A 19794-nucleotide genomic window follows, 5' to 3' on the forward strand; every position below is an offset into this window, starting at 1 on the left:
TTTACAGTTCTCATGCACTGCTGACCTGAATGCCATGACTAGAGCTAGATATACTAGCAAAATTTTGAGCTATTTAAAGAACATAGGATAGTCCAAACTATAGTGAAAGAGGATAGGGTTTTCAAGAACCTGATTAAATAAACTTTTAAAATACACGTCTTTTAAATATTTGACTTCTTTAAAGTTTAGTGCTCCATGGATTCTGACCTTTCAGGTACCTCACACATGGGGGTTGTAAGATGCAAAGGATACTTTTATGTAGGTAATAAATGCATTCAGTTAATAGATCTAAAATTTGCCATGTTTCCATGGGGAAATGAACTGCTGTTTTCTGTTTTAAAGGGAACCAGGTGTTCACCCTCCAATACCTCCAAAGCCCAGTTCTCCTGTTTCTTCTCCTAACCAGCTGAGACAGGATAATAGGTAAGACCTAGTACTCCAGAATTCCTTGACAAAATGAAGTTCAAGGGAAATGAAAGCAAATGGATTGTGACCCTCTGTGTGCAAAGCATGAATGTTTTGTGTGCACATTCCCTAAAGAAGCATCTGTAGAACTTTTTCTAATTTTATTTCCCAACACATATGTTTATTTATGTTTGCCTTTGAATACTAATGGCTAACTTGTCTTAAGAAAATAGCCTTCAGGATAGAAATGGAACAATATTCATGTTCAGAAAGTGTTTGTGCACAGGCTTTTTTATATATTAGTTCCTAATATGCAAATATAAATACATATATGTATTTGGCCTGTAGTATATATAATATAAATATAAACCATATTAAAAGTATATTTTTTGTTCATATTTGCTCCAAGTGAAGTTTCCCACTAACAGATACAGATTCTGATGAAAGATGTTCTTGAAACTTTGTGTTACCACTCAAATCCTTGCTTATGTTAGAAATACCTTTGGGTAGTTCTTTAATCTTTTTTTTTAGTGAAGGGATTTGTAATTTATTTCAAAACTATCACAAGTTTTGAAAGATGTTCTAATTGACTTGTCTCTGAATCAGGAAAAATAGACTTGCTTCTCAGCTTTGAATCTCTGTCACTCTATAATTAATACTTGGAAACAAATTCAGAGATCTGAAACTCTTCCCATGTGTTACATTTAAACTGTTTAATATATCTTGAACAATTTTTCGAGATGTACACTCCACATTTCCATTATTATTGTGAGATTAAAAATGGTAACTCAATGAAGATTGACTACATTAGATCTGCTTGATTGCCTACTGTTGCTTCTTTTGTATTTTTGCTCTTTGATGGTTATTTTTTTGACACCATGTAAGACACAATTATGAAACTATTCTTTAATAAGACACAACTATAGAACTATTTTTTAGTAGTCACAATTATAGAAATTTTCTTCATTAAGAGGGTAACTTCAGTTAGAAAGCTTTGACTGGGCAGCAGGACTATGTAGCAATAGGTGTTAAAACTCCAGGTTTGAATTTCTGTTCAGTGAAACTGCACAGTATCTTTGAAATTTTGTCCTTAGGATGAGAACATAATTTTTTAAATTGAGTCAAGAGAATATTTCTTCACTGAACTAATTAAAATATAAATTAGATTTATAACTTTTTGTTTGTATGATGGTTATAATGATCTCTTAAAAATATCTTCTCAAGCTTTTTAATCTTACATTATTTTTCCTCTAACATTTCTAGTATTGAGTAATTAAATACCAATTTGAATAGAATTTTTTAAGGGGCTAAAATTAATTGGCCTTAGTACCACCGACATTCTAATCTATAATCAGCATCACTAGAACTACCAGCTTTTTTAAATTTAAAGGAAGCCAAATTTCACAGGAACTTACTACTCAAATTTCTTTATTCCACCAATGATCTAAAAAATAAAATTGGGACAACTTGCATGTTTTTTAAAATCCTGACTACTTTAATCACAGCAAGATTATTTTAATGAAAGAATATGAAATGGAAGTGTTTCCTATGTAATTAACACATGTCCTCAGGAGTACAAAAAATAGTTGAATGTAGCTTCTTGAGAACAAGTAGGAATGTATAAGTAGGTCAACCAGATACTTTTGAAAAGAGTAGAGAAAAGTCTTAAATTGTGCCAGAACCTAACATAATAAAATTTAATTCTCTCAGCTTAGTATGGTCATTCCCAATGTGGTAGGTGTACTTGAAACATAGACTTTTTTCCCACCTTATATTAACAAATATATTTCTTGATAGTATTCAAATGGGTTAATTCTTTAAGCAAAAAAAATCTCTTTGATGCCCATAACAAAAATTAATATTTTAAAATATTATATCGTTATCTAATAGAGATAAGTATGAAAATGCTTTATTGATGGAGAACAAAAAATCAACATAAATGTATTTAGAACTTATAAGTCTAGATATATCCAGTGGTTTACAAATATGCAATAAAGATAGATTAAATTACAAACTCATTATACTGGAGTTCCTGCCAACCCAAAGAGTTTAAGTTTGTTATCTCAGGTATGGTTCCAATAAACACTAATCTTTTTGTACATAAATTTTTAAAAATTAAATTTATCAAAAAAGTGTCTTCTTTTCTGACTGATATAATCTTTAACTTTGAAAATATAGGCAGATACATCCACCTAAACCGGGTGTATATACAGAAACCAACAGATCTGCTGAAAGAAATACAAGGTAAACTGATTTCTATCTATATCTACATAACTGTAGCAATGATAAAGTATGCTTTCTCAGCACATTTAAAACTGCAAGGCAATTAATAATAAGGTAGACAAAATCAATTTTCCAACTGACTCCAAAATATCAATAAATGTTTTTGTAGGCACTTTCAGAATTTTGTTTCTTTTAATTCTATCCCAAACTTTCCATTAAGAAAACTACCAAAATGGTGTGAACAAGATAACAGGATAAGATCAAACCCACTAAAGGCAGGAGAGCTTGCTCACCTCTTTATTCCCAGGACCTGCTCTGAGGTCTATCATATACTTGGTGTGGATGTATAAACAAAGAGGTGGAAATAGAGTTGTTCAGTTAAACTTGTGCTACAAAAACTTTGTCTAGTGTTGGCTGAACATAGACATGTCCAACTCCTCCTACGGCATCAGGAAGGAGCACATTGATGCCATTTGGTAAAGGGACATTCACCAAATGTCTTGGGTGGGGGTAAGGTGGCATTCCCCAAATGTCCGGTGTCCTGATTTACACTTCTCATTTATACTTGTTGTTTTGCACATCCTATTTAGTCTAGCATTTGTTCTGGATGTGTCTTGTTTTTCTCCCTTTTTTAAGGAAAAAAATATTTTTTTTTGAAAATAGTTTTTAAACAGTGCTATTTTATAGGTCTATCAATGTGATAAACTATTTTTTCAGTCAAAAGATTTTTATCACTGAAAAATTATCTTGAAATTTAAAACTTATATCCTTTTCATTTTTTATATTATCCCCGTTTGACTCTCAGAAGAGTCCCATTCTAAAAGACACATCACATAGATTCTTTTCTTTGGAAAAAGTCGTTTCCCTTGTTCAGAGGAGCTGACGGCACCACTCTTGGCATTCCCCAGCCTGTGTTCTATGTGCCACAGGATGTCAATGCATGTTCTGCAAAAGAAGAGTTCAGTGTTTCATTACATTTAGGAAACACAATTAAATAGAGTTTTCTGCCACAGAACTTTTCAGAATCTTTAGTGTGCTTATGTGTATTCCAAATCAGCAAAAGTCGGTTACATTTCCCAACTTGGCTACAGAATCCTTTCTTCATGGAACCTTATTAACCCTCTGTCTATGAGATGCTGAGTTCTTTTCTTTTTTTCTTTCTTTTTTTGGACAGGATCTTGCTCTGTCACCCAGGCTGCAGTGCAGCAGAGAACTCATAGCTCACTGCAGCCTCAAACTCCTGGGCTCAGGAGATCCTCCTGCCTTAGCCTCCTGAGTAGTTGGGACTACGGGCACAGGCCACCACACCCAGTTAATTTAAAATGAAATTTGTATGTGGAGATGGGGGATCTCTGTTGCCCAGGCTAATCTTGAACTTCTGGCCTCAAGGGATCCTCCTTCCTTGGCCTCCCAAAGTTCTGGGATTACAGGTGTGAACCACCACACCCAGCCCACAGTTCTTAATTACTATAAGAATTTTCCTAACTGTTCCTTTTATGATCCAGGGATATCGGCATTGATCTGATTTGGAATACACAAGCCGTCTATGTGCTCAGGTGCTTCCACCTATTCTAGAGTCTGAGAAGACAAACATTTTCACCGCTACAGGGTGAAAAGGAATAAATAATTGTATCTGATACTTAATGCTGCTTGGCTCTGGTGGAAAACCTTTTGAACTCACTTCTGTGTTTACTTGTTAGTTAAGTGGATTTTGTTTTCTATGTCCTATTTGTAACATAGAACCTGTGAGCTGGCAATACCAGTCTTCAGGAGAAAATGTAGTTATTTCAGTGAGCACTAGATGGCAGAGCCAACACCCAGGTGGAATAACAGAGGGAAGTTGTGTGTGTGTGTGTGTGTGTGTGTGTGTGTGTGTGAATGGGGGATGTGAGTGTCTCTGTGTGCCATGAGCTGACATAACAGAACCATTTTGTCTTTCTGTTAAACTCAGTAATTCCTGAACACCACCTATTTACTTTATTTACTGAAAACAAATGAGAAATTTTAGCTTCTTCAAAAAATAGCTCCTCTGTCACCGACCTGTATTTATTTTTCATTGTTTGAAGGAGTCAGGATCTTGATAACATCGTCAAAGTGGCCACTTCACTTCAGAGAACTGACAAAGGGTGAGATCTCCGAGCTTTTGAGCTTGGGTTTTATCTTCTCTTGTGTTTCAAAAATGCTTAACCATACCTTTAAAAGTTCCAAATAGGAACAAAATCCTAGTGCTCTATATTGTATATAATTTAAAATAAGAAAGTGTCAGTTTCTCTAGATAAGTACTCCTGAATAGTGGATGGTGCCGACATTTACAGACACTCTTCCAACTCTGTCCCTTTTTCTGGCAATTTTACTCACCCAGTGACCTCAGCTGTCAAGCCTTATTCCACATATCCAGTCCTGTTGCTGGTCCAGATCTCTACTTATCTCCTAGCACCCCCGCTCAGGCTGTCCAAATTCCTTCCCAAATGTGCTGTTCCTGACTTCTCTGTTCTCGCATTCCTGCAGACTCACCTTTCTGGAATAATCCTTGATTCTTCTTTCTCCTTCCCCCTAGGTAGTATCATGCATGCTTGAATTAAACATCTAAAATGTTCCTCATGTGTACACAGACTTCCTCTAGTTTAAACCCTCATTGACTCCTGCACAGATTATTAGAGTAGCTATCCAGCTTTACTTACATTCTTCAGGCTTTCCTTCCACTAAACTATTATTTCCCATCAATGCCAGAATTTTTCCAAAGATTCTGCTCAATCACTGAACCAGATCCTCATTGCCCATTCAATGGCATATAACCTCATTCAAAGCCCTTGCCAACCTGGCTCCAGCCTCACATTCCAGCTATTTCTGTTTTCACTCCTGTATTTATCCCACATTCATATCAAGGGAAACCACTTTCTCTCTGTAGTTTCCAAATACTCTGGCTTTGTTTATACCACATGGTAACCTTGCCCAGTCTGAAGCCACCATGCCAGTCCATCCAAGCCCTGCCCATTGTTCAAGATCTGGATCAAGTGGCAACTTCTCTGTTGTCTTCCCTGAGTGATCCAGTGAGATGTGACTTCTGCCTCTATAAGTAATTAGAGTTGCACTATTCATATTTTATAAGACTGAATCATACTCAGTTTTGTTTCCTGTTATTTGCATAAATGTGTTACCTTCTCTGTCATCTCTATAGTCTCTCAGGGCAGATGTTTTGTCTTATTTGCCATTTACATTGTGTGACATGATGCTTTGTACAAAGTAGGTATTTAATAGATTATGGTAACATCATAATATTCCATTGTTTAAATCCAAAGCTCTCAAAAATATTCCTTGTTTAATAGATTTTAGTAATGCTAAGAGTGTTGTTAGAGATTGCAGTCTCTGTCAAAAGAACTGCAGAGAAGAAAATATGACACTTGGCTTTTCTGTGCAAATTCATAAAAAAAGTAGGAGCTCTGAATCCAGATGGAGTCTATAGAAATTGTCCTGAATGTTTCATTTCCATGTCTTCTCTCACTGAGTGTCTAGATCTCTAATTTTATTGATTTATTTTTGTTGCAGGTAATATTTTGTTTCCAGTAGTGATTAGACAGTGGTTTGGTGGGTGATCAGGATATCTGAGAAACAGCTAAGTGAGTGACTCTGAAGGGAAATTATGGTTTGGTGTAAACCAAATAAAAACTGTGAGAGAGGCAGTTAGTTTAACTTTCCTGTCCCTGCTCCCTAGCCATAATGCTCAAATTCCACAGCCAGGTACATTTATCACAGAGAGAAGTTGCTGCCTGACATGGATCAGGAAAAATGTTCGTAGTAGTCATGATAGAGTATTGTTACTTTGGGCCATCCACAGGGAGTAGAAATGGCTTTCATTATCCGAGCTGCTCTTTGTGAAATGGAATGTTACTGCTATCTGATTAAGAGCATTTAATTTGTTACAAATGCAATGGTGAAACTTAATATCCAAAGCTTTCATCAATTTAAAGTCATTTTGAAAGCTTAAGTCTTTTATTTGGAATACAGTATCCATTTTATTTAATTTGCCACAGAGCATCTTCTCATGATTTATGCTAATTTTCTTGGGATAAAGCAACTCCAAATCCTGATAATCTCATCATTGTGACTCATGCCAGTCAGAAAAGTCTGGGGCTAAGATTTATAGAACTCGTGGGTTTGCTCCTTCCCTTGGGGACATGAACAGATTGTTAGTCTCAGAGTTAGTGGGTAGAATTTCAAGCAAGAAACAGTAATGGGTTACTGTATCAAGGGACTGGGTAGTGTTTGTCACACGCAAGGATAGAGCATTAATCTTTTATTTTTTCTTTTTTTCTTTCTTTCTTTTTTTTTTTTTTGGTTAGAGGTGGCAACTTTTGTATTTCAGTATTTATTATCAGGCATCAATTCTACCATTGATACCTAAGACTATTTGAAAGGATTCATCTATGTACTGGCTGTTAATTTAGGGTCTCTAAGAGGACTACCCTCAGCAGCTATTCTTGCCTTAGTGTCCTCGTGCCAGGCATCGTCAAGCACATAAGTGACTCAGCAATTGCATCTCTCTGAAGGCTAAGTCGAATTCTTGGTGTTTCTAAGTGCAATTAAAAAACAAGTATAGCAAGCATTTATTAGGCTGGGCATGGTGGCTCACACCTGTAATCCCAGCACTTTGGGAGGCTGCGGCGGGCAGATTACCTGAGGTAAGGGGTTCGAGACAAGCGTGGCCAACATGGTGAAACCCCATCTCTACTAAATCTACAAAAATTAGCTGGGCATGGTGGTGCACACCTGAAGTCCCAGCTACTCAGGAGGCTGAGACAGGAGAATCGCTTGAACCTGGGAGGCGAAGGTTGCAGTGAGCCAAGATCATGCCATTGAACTCCAGCTTGGGCGACAAGAGTGAAACTCTTGCCTTTAAAAAAAAAAAAAAAAAAAAAAAAAAAAAAAAAAAAAAAAAAAAAAAAGTAAAGCAAGCATTTATTAAACAAAAAATTTAGTGTTGACAGGGCATTATTTATTATAATGGCCCAAATTAATCAGGAATTTATGACTGACTAGGCGTCGTGCTAAGTACTTTATATTCATGAGCTTATGATTCTTTTCTGAGGTGGGTATGACTAGTATTCTTATTTTACAAATGGGAAAATTGAGTCCACAGAAGGTTAGGTAACTCGCCCAGATTCACCAATGAATAAGTGATGAATCCTGGATCGTACTCCAGGTGTCCTTAACGAGGAAACTTGAATGCGTAACTACTGATTTGTGAACAGAAAAACTTGCTGAGGAAGGCAAGAGAGGTGGGGCAAGGGGTGTGTGTGTGTGTGTGTGTGTGTGTGTGTGTGGGCAGGGGGGGCGCGCTCATGAATAGATAAGTTAGAGAAATGACATGCTGTGATGGGGAACTAGAGGAAGAAACCAATAGCACTGTGGTGAAACCCCCACCCCACCTCACCTAGGGTGCCTGCTTGGGAGAGAAGGTTGAACCCATGTGGTTTAAACAGAATTCCTGAACCTAAGAGTTTAGATAGGTTGCTCCTGAAGCAGCAGCCAGAAAGGGCTTTGCAGTTCTCAGATGTGGAAACAGGCTAGCAAATTTAGCTGACCTGAAAATGAAGTAGCAGAACTTAAGAAGGAAGCCAGACTTACTGATGAACAAATGTTTTCTAGAAGCTACGTGTGCAAGTACATTGCGCAATGCTGTAATTAATCAATGTACCTATGTGTAGACTCAATTAAAAGTGGGTATTAAGTATCTACTGTATGAAAGACACTGTATTAAAACACGGAAATGTGTCTGATGTAAAATACAGTTCTAAATTTTAAGTGGTGTACATACGTGTGCCTGTGCAGAGGTAGGGGCATTAACATGAGACCAGTGTGCAATGGCTATAACTCAAAGTATAGTAATAGATCTGTCATAAAGGAGGTGCAGAAAAAACAAATGCTGCAAGGGCTCCAAAAATGTAGAGGACTCTATTCAGTTAGAGGACTAGGAAAGGCATTCTGGAGAAAGTGGTGTTTGATGAGAGCTTTGAGGATCATCAGGATTTTCGCAGATGATAAAAGTGGCATGTGTTGTATTTCAGAGAACTGTTATTTTAAGGCAAATTTACCCTTTGACCCTGGGCAAGCTTTTTACTAACATTAAACATTTTTTTCTCTTCCCAAAGTGAAGAATTGGATAATCTCATCAAAATGAACAAAAGCTTGAATAGGTAAGATTTTTAAATGTTTATTTTTTACTACTGAGTTGCATATTGTGACTTTTTATGCCTTTCCAGTCTTTGAGCGTGAGGACCCACATACGTAGTCAAAAATATCCTACAAATCTTGAATAAAAGCTTGCAGCAATCATCATCATTTCATTGTTATGACGAATGGTTATTGAAGTCTAAAGATACTGATATGAAAGTGTCCTTGATTTTCATGCTCCATGTGTTTATTAAGGCAGTTATATAAATAACCACTTTTCTCTTCCTGAAATACTAAATCACTAGAATGTAAACAGAATTTGGTTTGATCATGGAATAATTTTAGTTTAACCATTACAAAAAACATTTTATTATCATAGTTAATGTTATATTGTTTATTATTATTTTTGAGACATGGTCTCACTCTCTTACCCAGGCTGGAGTGCAGTGGTGCACACATAACTCACTGCAGCCTTGACCTCCTGGGCTCTGGCCATCCTCTTGCCTCAGCCTCCCAAGTAGCTGGGACTACAGGCATGTGCCACCATGTGTGGCTAATTTTTAATTTTTTGTAGAGATGGAGTCTCACTATGTTGCCCAGGCTGTATCTTCTTGTTTTGAATCATTTATAATTGTATAACTTGAAATATGCCAAGAGAGAAAAATCAATAATCAAGGCTTGTGTTTGTGGTCTGTATAAGGTAAGCAAGCTCTCTATTATTTTGCATACTAACCCACTAAACAGCAATCAAAGAGAAGGAGAAAACAGGGCAAATGCCAAATGAATTGATCAGAGGATCATGGGATGTGTTTTTCATATCCTGTTCTGGCAATAATGCTCACTTAATTTGCTGCTCTTCAGTTTCCTCATTTACAAGGAGAGGAGGTTTTAGATCAGGAGTCACAGACTCCACGGCCCACTGAGGCCAGGCAGGTGTGAGTGGGTGAGGAGACTGACTATATGAAACACAGGCAGTGAGAGAACTGGGGCCAAAAGGAGAGCAAATGCCCTGTCTAAGCACACAGCTGCTTCTCAGCTCAGCTCCAGCTGAGGGTCTCCACTGAGTCTAGTGTTGCAGGACAGCAGGACATTCTCAGGAGATCCTATAAATCCAGTTTTGTTGTTTGTTTGTTTTAGAGACACGGTCTCGCTCTGTCACCCAGGCTGGAGTGCAGTGGTACAATCATAGCTCACTGCAGCCTCCATCTCCTGGGTTCAAGCAATCCTCCTATCACAACCTCCCAAGTAGCTGAGACTACAGGCACCAACACCATGCCTGGCTAAGTTTTAATTTTTTGTAGAGATGGGGTCAGACCATGTTCTCCAGGCTGGTCTTGGGCTCCTGGGATCAGGTGATCCTTCCACCTTGGCCTCTCAAAGAACTGGGATTATAGGCATAAGCCACCACACCCAGCCTGAAAATCCAGGTTTCTGTGTGTCCTGACCATCATTGTAAACATGGGCTCACTTTAAAGCCCATGCTTGAAAGCTAAAAGGATAGAAATGCTCCATGAATCCAAGCAACACCTCTATGGACCTATTGTGGTTGGCAGATCCCCAGTTTATATCTTTTATTTTATTTTCTCTAAGGCCCACTACAATTTAAAATTTGAGTCTATGAAAATACCTGTTTCAAGAATTGTGGCTCATCTTCCCCAACAAGCTTCTGTTTCCTGTCTTAGATGTAAACTGGTCTATGTTTTTATAGAGTTAAGCATTGGTCAATGTCACTGATGAGGCTTTTCTTAATCAATACATTTAAAGGAATCAAGGTCTTGATGGTCTCTTCAGAGCAAATCCAAAGGTAGACGAAAGAGAGAAAAGGTAAGTGCATCTGTCTCAAATCTGAAAATCTTATCTTGCAGATTGCTCGTCTTATTCCTTCAGACATTAGCTGTGAGGGAGTTGAATCCTCTGGCATGGAAATGTACTAGCAGATGGGGTAGTGCTCTCAGCATTGTACATTTAGTTCAGACATAATTACCAAGAAGGATTTCTGCTCTTCCATTCAATAAGAGTAAATGAGCAGTTCATGGAGAATTTTTATTGCATCTGACCTTTCAAGATACCACACAATTTCATTTCAATACGCAGTCTTTTATGTGAATTTCTTTGTTTTCAGAGCCAAAAGCCTTGAAAGTCTCATCTATGTGAGTACCCGGACAGATAAAGATGGCAAAGGGTAAGATTTTATTAAGACAGACCATTTTGGTTGAGTCCCAGACAGTATACTATTTTCTGGAAGAGAGCTCCTGCTTAGGACAAGGGTCAGGCAGGCTGGTGGAATAAGCCTCAGACTGGGGTCCAGAGGTAGTGTGTATCTTGGTGCTGGCTCTCCCACCAACATCAATCTGGGTGACTCTGGGCAAGCTGTGTAATTTCTGGACATCTCTGTTTCCTCATTCCATAAAATGAAGGATATGACCTAGATGATCTCCCAGTTCCCCTTTATATCTAAAATGGAAAGAAACACAACTAGCTGTTAAGAGTAGTGGAGAATAGGTTGATTTATAAACTAAATACATTTATAATAAGGCATTTAGGAGCATAGTCCCTCACCACCGAAGTCTCTCTGTTTTTTTTTTTTTTTCTTTAAGATAGAATCTTGCTCTGAGGCTCTACTTTGGCTCACTGCAGCCACTGACTCTGAGGTTCAAGTGATTCTCCTGCCTCAGCCTCCCGAGTAGCTGGGATTACAGGTGCCCGCCACTATGCCCAGCTAATTTTTGTATTTTTAGTAGAGATGGTGTTTTACCATCTTGGCCAGGCTGGTCTTGAACTCCTGACCTCATGTGATCTTCCCATCTAGACCTTCCAACGTGCTAGGATTACAGGCATAAGCCACCACGCCTGGCCACCACTGAAGTCTTTAGAGTGTATAAGGCACTTCTCAGTTGGAATCTTAGTTGAGTCATTTCATATGCATATCTCTTCATATATATTTGTAAATATCTTTAAATGCAAAACTAGGCTTTTATTTATTTTAAATCATAAAATGGGTTAATTAATTATTAGTAACTGAGCTGATAGCATTTAAGAGGTTACCTTGTAGTTCTAGCCTGACTGATACACTAGATAATTGACTTACATGACTGATATTATTTTTCTTGTTGAAAGAAACCAAAGCCATGCCAGTTTCATTAGAGAAAATCCCAGAATAGTCAAGAATGGCAAAGGGCAAGGATTTATGAGATCTCTACTATTTTTGCCTTCCAGATTGGCTGTTTACTTTGTATTTGGTTAGTCATGAAATTTGCCTTTCTAACATGAGAATTATTTCTGTTGTCACAGTTATTTTTAAAAACCATTTATCTGTGCCAGTCTATGCCCAGGATGGCATTCTAGCTTTCCAAGCCAATCTTGGCGATGCATTCTTAACCCTTTCTGATATAAAACACTTAACAAAGTCTATATGATGAAAAGCGTTGGCAGTAACCATCACACAGGCATTGAATGCTTATTAACAACTTATGACTATAATGTAAACATGCCAACATATTGTAGGTGACTTTTTCAAATATGGAATAGATGAAGTAGAAAAATAGCCTTTTGTTGTTGTTGTTGTTCATGGATATATGAGCTTTCTAGGAATAGATGAGGTTCCAGATATTTTTCAAAAACAGTTTGGAGAGTTCTGCAAAAGTGGTAGACGAAAGGAAGAGTAGGATGAGCATCATAAGTAGATCATTTTGTGGGCTAGGAAAAAGATTTATAATCTGGGATAATTTGATAACAACTGAGTTTTGGTGCAGGAATAACTGATCTTGTCTGCGTGGTAGGGAAAAAGTCCAAGTTCTTTTTTCTTCTTCCCTTCCTTCTTTCTCACGTTGAAATAACTTAAAATATCGACAGTCTTATCACAGAGAAATCAGAGAGAGGTGAAAATGGCAAAGCATAATACTTGGAAGCTTGGGGGAATTTAAAGAGATTAGCTTTCATATTTGCTAGTGATTGTCAGTCACTGGCATGTGAGAGTTTTATTTCATTTATATAAAGTGCTGGGACCATAACAGTTATTTTGACTTTACCAAGGTGACTTCAGACCCTTTAAACACATCTGCTAACTTTTTAGGAGAAATGACTTGTCTAAATCCTCAAAGTATTTAGACTTAAAATATTGATCAATTGATTTCCACCCCGATGTAAATGATTTTCATGCTTAAATAAGACAGTATCTCAATATATGTATTAAAATCAGTATCTCAATATATGTGTTAAAAGCCTCCCACTAACCCACCTCCAAGAAAGCAGAAGCCAAGATGTTGGTTAAAACTTTTAAGTTGACTCTATCATAACTGAGTAATGGTTGATATCTTAGTCTCAGGCTGCTGCTTATGCATTTTGCATGATGGATAGAGCCACTTGAATTCAATATTTCCAAGGACTTCTGATCCTTTAGGCACTGATTACATCTTACGAGATTCTCTTGTGGGAAATCTGCTGTTGTCATTACAAGATTCTGAATATACCACTGAGTTGCTCTTTCTCTTTTTTTTTCCCCAATGTTTTAAAGAACCCAAAGCCTTGGAAGTCCAATTAAAGTTAATCAAAGGACTAACAAAAACGAGAAAGGGTAAGTAAATCTCCTACCTTGATGGGGCTCTTTTTATTCAGGTTAGCTTTTTATACCTCATTAGGAATGGGAGTGCTATGCTTTCCTTTGTGACAGTGAACTCTTGCACTGCTTTGACCCATCAGACCTAGCAGGCAAAAGGAATACGATGAGTGCTGTTTCCTTCATAGGACCTCTGATTTGAGTTACATTGAAGTAGGTGCAAGAAAACCCGCTACATAATCTCTTATTCCATATTTTCTTAAATAATTAAGAGATGAGTCAAATTTTAATTTAAATTAAGAAATACAAAGGACAAAATTGCACAGTGAGAGCCACATTGAGAAGTTTTTCTAAACTGATTTAGACTCGTTTAAATGAAATGCTGTTGTGGAAATTAATAAAGGTAAGTTAAGGATAATTACATCAAAGCTCTTCCTGGTCATTTTGTCCTGAAAACACCTGACACCACATTCAGGGACATTCTTGATTATACAGATTTCAGAGAAAAGTGTACTGTAACCTAACTGACAAGTTTTGGTGTTTTTTTCAAAGAAGACAGGATCTCGAATCTGTTGTTAAAGTGAATGCCAGGATGAATAAAACGAGCAGAAGGTGAGAACTGAACAGATGTCTCTAAATATTGGTTATTTTCTCTCATATTAATTATGTGATATTGAGGGCATCACATCTTTGTTTGGCTTCTCTCTTCTGTGTCTAATCCCTGGTGCCCTGATCTTCACTTCAAAGAATCTACATACAGTATATTCGATCTAAATTTACATTTACATATAACCCAATAAAATCCTAAGGATTAATTAAACTAAGTTATTGATAGGCAATTTTTATCCTAAAAGCCAATTTAATGTCAGTATAATAATTTTCTCCAAAAGCTTGAATTAATCATTGGGAATACAGAAGATGTATGTGTCTGATATTATGGGAATGTTTTGAAACTGATATAAACCTTTTTTTTTTAAAGAAGTGAAGACGTTGATAATGCTATCAAAGTAAATCCCAAAGGAAATGAAAATACCACTGGGTAAGAATAATTAATGTCTTTAATTATGGTTTCTGTTACATGTCAATCAGAAGATAAAATAATTTGACTTTTTAGCTTCATAACCACATTTTATTAGCATGGAATTAGACAATAAAGATAGGCCTCAGGACCATCCCTCCTTGCCCTCAATAAAACCACTAACTTTTGAAGCATTGTCTTAATGTTTGATAGTAAATTGCCTTTTTGCCCAGATTTTGGGCTTTGATTTGTCTTCAGAGTAAGTGATCAAATTGAATTTTTTGTGCCTAAAGAATGCACAGTCTTGACAAAATCGTCAAAGCGTCTTTCCAAAATGACAGAGATGGCCAAGAGTGAGCCATCATTGAAGCTCTGCTAATTCAACTTCTCTAAAGCTCTGCTAATTCAACTTCTCTAAAGCTCTGCTAATTCAACTTCTCTAAGGGTGGTGGTCTCAGGAGGCAGCCCAGGGGAGGCTGGGCTGGCACACACAGGGGTAGTGAGGACCTCCCACCACTTTGTCTCCTGTTCAGAGCTGTGTTGACATGGCAATGGCACCCAGTCACAGTGCTTCTGCCTTCCCCTCCTGTCCCTTTTAGATTCTGCTTGTGCCTTTTATGGTATCAAAGTATTTTAATGGGGTGGCCTGTGTCCCCCTGGGGAGTGAATCATTAATTTTTCTACTATGTGAGCTGTTTTTTCTTGCCCTTTTTTGCTCACCATAATCTACTCTGAAGGAACTGATATTTAAAAGGGTTTGGGCTAGGTAGATAACTGAGTTTATATGAAAGCATACATTCTTATTCTTTTAGTTAATATTGTTAAATTATTGTTATTATGAAATTATGATTCTCAACATTATTCTTACTACTTAAAAACAGAATAGGCAATTGTATCCAGTTTGTTGAGTAGAAATTTATACTGTCTGGGTCCAGTGTAGAACTTAATCTAACTTAATGTTACTTCAATGCTGCCTGCCTGGAGTGTTCTAACAAGATATATCTGAAGACAAAGTTGATTTTGTTAAATAACAAGTTTCATATATACTTATGCATTCTGAGAACAAAACAAAAAATCACATTTATCACTAACAAATAAGCAACCTTAAATGGTCTTCAGCTCAAGTTACAAGAGAATAATTTTCATTTTCATGTAGAGCTTTAAAATTTTACATTGATATAGAAAACTTGTATATTTACCACTTCTTAATTTTTCCAGCCATTATTCATCTGATTAGTGCTATATTTTAACATCATTCATTAAAATTAATTTCCTTTTCCAAAGAAAACAAGACCTCGATGGGCTTATTAAAGTGGATCCTGAAACAAATAAAAATACTAGGAGGTAAGGCATTTAAAGTTCCCCTCTCCCCTTTGTTTGGCATTTAGAAGCACATTAGAATTTTGAGTGTTGGTATTCAGGACAGTAAATTGGAATTCAGGCCAAAACAAACTGAGCTCTTTTTTCTCTAAACACCTTATATTAAGTAATTCTGTGCAAGTGATACACCTAAATCTCCTGCATTTTATTCTTGGGCGAAGTTTGTTATCAAATAAATTTGAGAAATTAAATGAGATTTGGGCTGACCTTCTCTACTGAACTAAATGATTTATTTCTTTGTATGCTAGTGTGAGTACATGTATTAGTGTATGTGTGTGAATATATAAGTAGTGTGTTTATATATAAGTGCATGTATGTATGTGTAAGTGCATATGTATGTAGATGTAAGTAGTGTGTGTGAGTGTATGTGCACGTGTATCAGTAGCATGTGGATTTAAGTGCATGTGTGTATAAATGGGTGTGTGTATAAGCGTGTGTGTGTATGTGTAAGTGCATGTGTGGATGTGTATATGTATGATCTACATGTGCGTGTGTGGTGTATTTGTGTTTAGTGTGTGTATGTGCATGTAGTGTGGTGTGTATTTAAAGATGAAGAGCTTAACAAAGTGTACTTTGTTCTTACCCATGAGTTGTCAAGTAAGTCTGGAGAGCTTATATCTTCTTGCTTTTTGTTCTTTATAAGGCAGATGGAATATTTTTGAAACTGAATTTGTTGGTATGTTGCTGGAAACAGTAACATATAATTGCATGTAGTTTCCCTTGAATTCCTTTCCATTCAATTATCTCAGTTCATGATATTATTTGTCAGTTCTAACGTGTGTCAAGGATGCCTGCAGGCCAGTTGAGAGGGCAAAGGCTTAGGTAGTTGAAAAGCTGGTGTGCACACTGTCAAGCCTGCCCTGTTTGTGTAGTTGTGGCATGGTCAGAGGCACAGCGACCCAGTGAGTTCGAGGCTTGCACAAGCTTGCAACCCATAGATGGAGAAGAAAGCATTGATTTCCTTCACTACCTGGGTGGTTCAGGGAGGTAACCTGAGGTAGTGAATGCGAGCAGGGAATCCAAAAATCGTAGGTTCTAATTCTGGCTCTATCACTTGCTAACTGTGTCCCTGTACCTCAGTTTACTCATTTACAAAAGAGGGATCATAAGATTCTCATGCCAGGCATATAGTAGATACAAGTAATTGTTGCAACAATAAAGATTCAAGTGAATTATATTTTCTTCATAATTTAGTGTTCAAATATTTAATATCAACTTTCCAAGAAAAATCCATGTTTCCTTTTCTAATTTTTATTAAAAATAATATTTCCAGACTGAGTACGGTGGCTCAAACCTGTAATACCAGCACTTTGGGAGGTCGAGGTGGGCAGATCACAAGGTCAGGAGATCGAGACCATGGTGGCTAACACAGTGAAACCCCATCTCTACTAAAAATACAAAAAATTAGCCAGGTATCTCAACTACTCGGGAGGCTGAGGCAGGAGAATTGCTTGAACTGGAGAGTTGGAGGTTGCAGTGAGCCAAGATGGCACCACTGCACTCCAGCCTGGGTGCCAGAGCAAGATTCTGTCTCAAAAAATAATGATAATATTTCCAATCAGGACTTATTTTTCTTCATATATTGGTGTGTGTGTATGTGGGCATGCCTATGCTCATGTGTGTATGCATGCATGCAAATGTTTTTGTGCATGTGTGCATTCATGTGCATGCATATATGTATATGTCTATATGCATACGTGATTGCCTATGTACATGAGTCTGCGCATTGCATGTGTGTACATTGTACATGTGCGTGATTGCATATGTATGCATGTTGCTTGTGTTTTCATGAGTATATGTGTAAATATACACATGTGCTTTTGTGTGTATATGAGTGCATATGTACATGTATGTGAATGTACCTGTGTGTGTGAGCGTGTATGTAGCACATGTGTCTATATTTGTATGTGTGTACTTCCTGTGGGCTTTTGAGAATAGTAGTTGTCATTTCCTTTTTCTGAACATAATGAAGTCTGTGGATCTTTTAAAAATAAAGCAATAGCCTTTTACTTTCTCAGTAAAGCCTCGCCAAGCTGATATTTTTCTATTCCAGACTCATTCCTGCCTTAAGGTTTCAGCATATGCTGTTCCCACTTCCTGGAATGCTCAATCCCCATATCGTCACCTTCTCCAATAGGTCATTTCTGACCACAGAATATAATTAAGTCACTGTCCTGTTCCCCACCCCCACTACTGCAGGCACCAACCACTCTTTTTTATTTTCCTCATAACATATATTGTTATTTGGAATTGTGGTATTCATTTATTTGTTTAATTGTATATTGCCTGACTCTTCCGAAGCTGAAATGGAAGCCTTGTGAGGTTTAATCCTGTGTCTATATTGTTCACATTTATCCCAGAGCTTGGGGCAGGGTCTGGCCCATGGTGGGCTTTCCAAAACATATATATACTCTGAAGATAAATATACTATGAGGTATATACTATGAGGTATGGATATATATACTATGAGGGTGGATTGAAGTAACCCATAATACTGCAGATATATATACTATGAGGTATTGCTTTACATAAACTCACATATTACTTTACATTATTACATTAATAGTACATTACTACATTAATCTACTCTTCTTTATGGACTTTATGAACTATGAGATTTAAATAACCTTATTTGATTATGTGCTTTATTTAATATTTAAAGAGATCAAGTCCTAAAATATAGTTAAAGCAAATTCCACAACCAACACAAAGGGAGGAGTTATAATGCTTACCGTTTTGTTATTTTTTTGAATACACAAGTCTGGAAATAGCATCCCGGGAATTTTTTTTTTTCTGTCACTGGCCTTCAAATCCCACATACTTCATTTGGGCAGAAATCAACAAGGAGTAATCTGGAGTGGAGTGATTGCTTCTGTGGGGCTAATTGTTTCATTATTTGCATGACAAAGGTTCAAAGTAATTATTGCTACTTTGAGTCTGTATATCACATTCTCAGACATCTGGATACAAATAAAAGACTTGAATCAACATCTAGTTGCTTTCAAATATCTGTATCTTTGATGTTGTATAGACAAAACCTTGGGGCTTTTGGACATGGCCTTAATAGAGTCACAGAGTATGGAGACGCAGTGCAAAAAGGCCTTCCTGTGGCTATTCTTTTCCCTATGTGGCATCCTCTGTAGATCAGAGCAGCATTTATTGCTGCTATTGGTATGCAGAAAACACATGTAGATGCAGGGAGAAAAGCAAAATTCCACTAAGATCAGAAACCGACGTATGCTAAAGAGTAACAGCAAACTACTAAAATGTTTTCGATGACTGCATGGAATTTAATTTAATTTAATTTAATTTTATTTTATTTTATTTCATTTTATTTTATTTCTTTCTCAGACAGGGTCTTGCTCTGTCCCAGGCTGGAGTGCAGTAGTGCAATCACAGCTCACTGCAGCCTCAAAAGCCTGGGCTCAAGGGAATCTTCTCACCTCAGCCACATGAGTAGCTGGAGCCATAGGTGTGCACCACCATCCCAGGCTAATTTAAAAAAAAAAATTTATGGAGACAGGATCTTGCTATGTTGCCCAGTCTGGCCTGGACTTCCTGGGCTCAAGTGATCCTCCCACCTTGGCCTCCCAAAATGCTGGGATTACAGGAATGAGCCACCATGCCCAGCCAGATTGTGCTTTATATTACAGTTGATAGATCTTACATTTCAGAATGTTTCAGAACTCTGTAGATTTCAATATTCCTATTGTTTGTTGCCAAATAAAACTAGTCAAAATTCATAATTCTAACATAGTTATAAGTACCAGAAGCAATTACTGGGTTGCATATCATAGATTTTTAACAAATTGGTGTATTAATACAGTTTTGTGATAGAAAAAATCTGCTAATGAATGCCAATTTTACAAAATATGGATTCTCCAAAGCTGGTTTTAAAGTTCTACATGTCAGAGGTTGGTAAAGAGTATCCCTTCTGGAATATTTCATGAAACAAGTATATAGACTAAGTTACAAAAATGTTTTGGGCACCTGGTAAAAGCTAAAATTGTAGCATTTAGTGCGTAAAAGTAGAGAGAATCCT

At 37.1% G+C, this 19794-nt stretch overlaps 2 protein-coding genes across 16 annotated transcripts in view; one reads left to right on the top strand and one right to left on the bottom strand.

Moving 5' to 3' along the window:
• The window catches only part of MYCBP2 (MYC binding protein 2), a 1055480-nt gene that overhangs the window by 551924 nt on the left and 483762 nt on the right, over window positions 1-19794 (bottom strand). The window lies entirely within an intron of this gene.
• Window positions 1-19794, top strand: part of SCEL (sciellin) — a 110415-nt gene that overhangs the window by 52277 nt on the left and 38344 nt on the right. For 7 of the 15 annotated variants that reach the window (XM_050766451.1, XM_050766452.1, XM_050766439.1 and 4 more), the window contains 10 exons: window positions 343-423; window positions 2584-2649; window positions 4695-4754; window positions 8778-8822; window positions 10564-10623; window positions 10922-10981; window positions 13313-13372; window positions 13907-13966; window positions 14334-14393; window positions 15657-15716. In XM_050766451.1, coding sequence (XP_050622408.1) covers window positions 343-423; window positions 2584-2649; window positions 4695-4754; window positions 8778-8822; window positions 10564-10623; window positions 10922-10981; window positions 13313-13372; window positions 13907-13966; window positions 14334-14393; window positions 15657-15716 — 612 coding nt within the window. The remainder of the gene's footprint in view (window positions 1-342; window positions 424-2583; window positions 2650-4694; window positions 4755-8777; window positions 8823-10563; window positions 10624-10921; window positions 10982-13312; window positions 13373-13906; window positions 13967-14333; window positions 14394-15656; window positions 15717-19794) is intronic. The other 8 variants (XM_050766455.1, XM_050766445.1, XM_050766443.1 and 5 more) reach the window with 7 other exon arrangements.

Source organism: Macaca thibetana, chromosome 17 (genome assembly GCF_024542745.1).
Source record: "Macaca thibetana thibetana isolate TM-01 chromosome 17, ASM2454274v1, whole genome shotgun sequence".
In the NCBI taxonomy this organism is placed as follows: Eukaryota; Metazoa; Chordata; class Mammalia; order Primates; family Cercopithecidae; genus Macaca; species Macaca thibetana.